At 41.6% G+C, this 5000-nt stretch overlaps 1 protein-coding gene across 4 annotated transcripts in view; it reads right to left on the bottom strand.

The window, feature by feature from the left end:
- gas7b (growth arrest-specific 7b) overlaps window positions 1-5000 on the bottom strand; it is a 25378-nt gene that overhangs the window by 14860 nt on the left and 5518 nt on the right. For all 4 annotated transcript variants that reach the window (XM_073917970.1, XM_073917972.1, XM_073917969.1 and 1 more), the window contains 2 exons: window positions 4939-5000; window positions 2738-2815 (listed from right to left, as the gene is read on the bottom strand). The exon at window positions 4939-5000 is cut by the window's right edge. In XM_073917970.1, coding sequence (XP_073774071.1) covers window positions 2738-2815; window positions 4939-5000 — 140 coding nt within the window. The remainder of the gene's footprint in view (window positions 1-2737; window positions 2816-4938) is intronic.

Below are 5000 nucleotides of genomic sequence, written 5' to 3'. Positions count from 1 at the left end.
CTGGTTGAATACATTATTGAATCACTGAATAGAATCAGTTAAAAAGAGTCACTGGTTAAGGAATCAAACTTTACAGGTTGAGTATTTTATTGAATCACTGGAAATAATCAGTTTAAAAGAGTCATTGGTTCAGAAATCAGTCTTTACAGGGTGAGTCTGTTGTTGAATCACTGGATAGAATTGGCTCAAAAGAGTCATTGGTTTAAGAGTCCAGCTTTACTAGATGAGTCTGTTGTTGAATCACTGGATAAAATCACATTAAAAGATTCACTGTTTCCCAAATCTATTTTACTGATTGGATGTTTTGGAATTCCAGGAAAGAATCTGTTCGAAAGAGTCATTGGTTTACGAATCAGTGGTTACTGGTTGAGTATGCTGTTGAATCACTGTATAAGATAATAATTAGTGTGATTAATAGATTCACATGTCAGAGAGGGAACTAGTGATGTAAATGAAAGTGATTCGTTCATCATTTTCTTTTGAAAGCACTTGTCAAACTGTGTCTAAAGTTAGACTGTACAGAGAGTCAGTGCAGATGAAGCGAGTGTTCAGTGGCTGAGGGAGGATAACACAGAGCTGGCTGTAATCTGAGGGTCAGGGTAAATGTCAGAGGAAGCGCTCTGCAGTCGGTCAAAGAGACGCTTTAACTCTTTTCATTATTGAGCAGCTCAGGCCTCAGAGGATCCTCCAGAGCGATGTGTCTGATGATGATGATGATGATGTCCAGTGTTTTTCCTCATCATTACCTTTCATCTTAAACATTCCCCAAGCAACCTCAAGATGGGATCGACCACTGGTGACTTCATTCAGTCACTAGTGAGTCACTGGTTCAGGAATCAGTCTTTACTGGTGGAGTATGCTGTACATCTGTAGTCTTCTGCTGGCATCGCTCAGCTCTCCTGTATGTGGTTTGCTGTATGATGCTTGATCTCTGCTCTCGTCTGTTGTTGACAGTGAGAAACGCTGATCGCTGATGTGAATCAGATTATCTCTGGATGAGTCTCAGCACAGAGAGCACAGTCATCCTTAAAGCCTGACACACATGAGCTGTGTTTTTGGAATATTGCATTAAAAACACTTCTCTCAGCAATATCTGCCGCAAGTTCAGCAGCAACTGAGGAGCTTATGTTCTCCTGTTTCTCATTGGATGGAAACGCTGATTTATTCACTAATATTTGCTGAGATATTCCAGTATTGTGTACATCTTTGAATGCTATTTAGAATCAACATCATGAGCGCTTTTAGGTGAGCGAGGTCAGATGGTGGTCTGGGTCTAGAGAACACCATCACCGGGTCTAATCATGACTAATAGAGCTGGAGAAAAGATTTGACATGTTCTTTACATCTGAACATAACTGGAACATAACAAGAACATAACCTGAACACAGCCAGAACATGACCAGAACTTAACCTGAACATAACCTAAACATGACCGAACATAACAGGAATATAACCAGAACATATCCTGAAAACTACTGGAACATAACCTAAACATAACCAGAACATAACAGGAATACAACCAGATCATACCCTGTACATAACCTGAACATATCTTGAACACAACCGGAACATATCCTGAACACAGCCAGAACATATCCTGAACACAACCAAAACATGACCAGAACTTGACCTGAAAATAACCTGAACATAACCTAAACATGACGGAACATAACAGAAATATAACCAGAACATATCCTGAACACTACTGGAACATAACCTAAACATAACCAGAACATAACAGAACCAGATCATACCCTGTACATAACCTGAACATATCTTGAACACAACTGGAACATAATCAGAATATTATCAGAACATAACTGGAACACAACCGGAACATAGCCAGAACATAGCCTGAAAATAACCTGTACATAACCTGAACACAACTGGAACATAACCAGAAGATAATCAAAACTGGAATACAACCGGAAAACAACTAGAACATAACCAGAACAAAGCCTGAAAATAACCTGAACACAACCTGAACATAATCAGAACATCACCATAACATAGCCTGAAAATAACCTAAACACTACTGGAACATAACCTATACATGACCAGAGCATAACAGGAATATAACTAGAACATATCCTGAACACAACCGGAACATAACCAGAATATTATCAGAACATAACCTGAACACAACTAGAAAACAACCGGAACATAACCAGAACATAGCCTGAACATAACAGGAACATAACCTAAACATAGCCTGAACATAACAGGAATATAACTAGAACATATCCTGAACACAACCGGAACATAACCAGAATATTATCAGAACATAACCTGAACACAACTAGAAAACAACCGGAACATAACCAGAACATAGCCTGAACATAACAGGAACATAACCAGAACATAGCCTGAACATAACAGGAACATAACCAGAACATAGCCTGAACATAACAGGAACATAACCAGAACATAGACTGAACATAACAGGAACATAACCAGAACATTCACTGAACACAACCTGAACAAATTCGTAACATAACCTGAAAATAAGCAGAACAAACCTGAACACAACCAGAACAAAACATTAATATAACATAGCGGTGCAGTATGAATTACTATGATGACAAAGATGGATTAAACCTGAGCTGCCTTTATGGAATTTAAAACCCAGGATTAGTAGAACTGAAACTGAACTGGCTAAGCAGCAAACCCAGCTTCATTTTAGAACATGTAAACCTCAAAAAGACTAAAGCAAAGAGAAAAGTGTGTGTTGGTGTACCTGTGCCGCTGGAGTGTGTGTGTTTGAGGGGTGTTTTGGGTGTCCCCGGTGTGCTGGACGGTCTCTCCCATGTCGTCTCTGAAAAAAAACAAACATTAAAATCAAACACCCTGCAGGAGTCATTTAACTGAGGAGACACACACACACACACACACACACACACACACACACACACACACACACACACACACAACGCCATCAGACGTTAACATTAGGTTAGATTTAGGTTGTGATGTCAGGTGACCAAAATTCAAGTCTATCCAGCGTCTAAGAACAATGCTAATTTGATGTCCAATAATGACGTCACATGACGTTGATATTTGGTTGATTTTAGGTTGTTAAAGTGACCAAAATCCAACATTGAGCCAACATCTTAAACCAACATCATACTAACGTCAAATACTAATATTTATATGTAAGGTGTGGCAAACGAAATTCAACGTCTGATAGACGTCATAGTGGTAACGTCCACACAACGTCAAGCTGTGACATCATCACATGTTGATATTTGGTTGATTTTAGGTTGGACGTTGGACATGGATGTCAGTGAAGACTTCTGATGTCAACCCGATCGTCATTTACAAACAAAGTGCAACGTCCCCACAACGTTAGGGTACAACATCAATGTGACGTCATGTTGACGTCAAACACACACTGACACTGACATACACACATATACACACACAACTCACTCTCCTCTCTCTCACATACACACACTCCCTGAACACATCACTACAGCTGTGAAGAGGAAGGAAACCACACACACACACACACACACACACACACACGTCACCATGACGACCAGACAAACACATCAAGCGCCTGCTGAATCACAGTGCACATAAACCCAGTGCCGGTGTGAGAGAGAGAGAGTGTGTGTGTGTGTGTGTGTGTGTGTGTGTGTGTGTGTGTGTGTGTGTGTGTGTGTGTGTGTGTGTGTTAGATTAGAGTAATGCTGCTGGATATTCATCTCTTTCTCAACTCTTGTTTCTCAACTGTGTTTAGCAGAAACAGAAGCGCAGTCCTGGAGAACACACACACACACACACCCGTCAGGAGGATTAGTGTGTGTGTTTCAGTACACCACAACAGTCTACATCTACATCTACACACCTGTCTGCATTCCTGCTCACCACACTGCAGGATATTTATAATTAAACACACCAAATATTTCATAGTAGTAGTGTATATAAAACAACAACACGGCGGCTCAGTGGTCAGCACTGTGGCCTCACAGCAAGAAGGTCGCTGGTTTGAGTCTCGGCTGGGTCAGTTGGTGTTTCTGTGTGGAGTTTGCATGTTCTCCCCGTGTTGGCGTGGGTTTCCTCCGGGTGCTCCGGTTTCCCCCACAGTCCAAACACATGCGCTATAGGGGAACTGATCAACTACACTGGCCGTAGTGTATGAGTGTGTGTGTGAATGAGTGTGTATGGGTGTTTCCCAGTACTGGGTTGCAGCTGGAAGGGCATCTGCTGTGTAAAACATATGCTGGAATATTTGTCGGTTGTGTGTGCACATCTGTGTGTGAAGATATTGTTGTAGCCCACACATGAGTCTGAAAGCTGGTGTGAAGTTTGCAAAATGTAAGTGTGTTTGTGTGTGTGTGTGTGTGTGACTGTGTGTGCTAAAACAGCATCTTCACACACACACACAAGGCTGAATGTCAGTGTGTAGTTTGCAGAATGTGTGTGTGTGTGTGTGTGTGTGTGTGTGTGTGTGTGTGTGTGTGTGTGTGTGTGTGAATCTCATAGATGACGCTTCAGAAATGTGAGAAAATCAGCCAGAGATTTACAGCAGGTGAAGCAGAAGAAGAACAGGAGAGACTTTAACTATGAGAACTTTTACCCTGTATCCTTAAAGGACATCTATAATGCAGAAATGACATTCATGCAGGGTTTAACACCAGCAGTGTGTGTATGTGTGTGTGTGTGTGTGTGTGTGTGTGTGTGTGTGTGTGTGTGTGTGTGTGTGTGTGTGTGTGTGTGTGAGTATCTCCAGCAGTCTCTGATGCTCAACAGTAATGAACTGTGTTTGTTCTAATCAGACTTGATGCAGAAACACTTTGAGAAACTCAAACACACACACACACACACCCACACACATACACACACACATACACACACACACACACACACACACACTCTAGACACAGCAGAGACGTGTTTACGGCTTGTCACAGGTACAGTGTTGAGTGTGTTTACCGTGGCTGATGGTGTTGACGTAATACTGGCGTCCCTGTGGGGAAATGTAGCTCCTCCAGTGT

Source organism: Danio rerio, chromosome 12 (assembly GCF_049306965.1).
Source record: "Danio rerio strain Tuebingen ecotype United States chromosome 12, GRCz12tu, whole genome shotgun sequence".
NCBI classification, from domain to species: Eukaryota; Metazoa; Chordata; class Actinopteri; order Cypriniformes; family Danionidae; genus Danio; species Danio rerio.
Note: the sequence above shows the minus strand (reverse complement) of the source record. Positions and strands in the feature narration are given on the sequence as shown.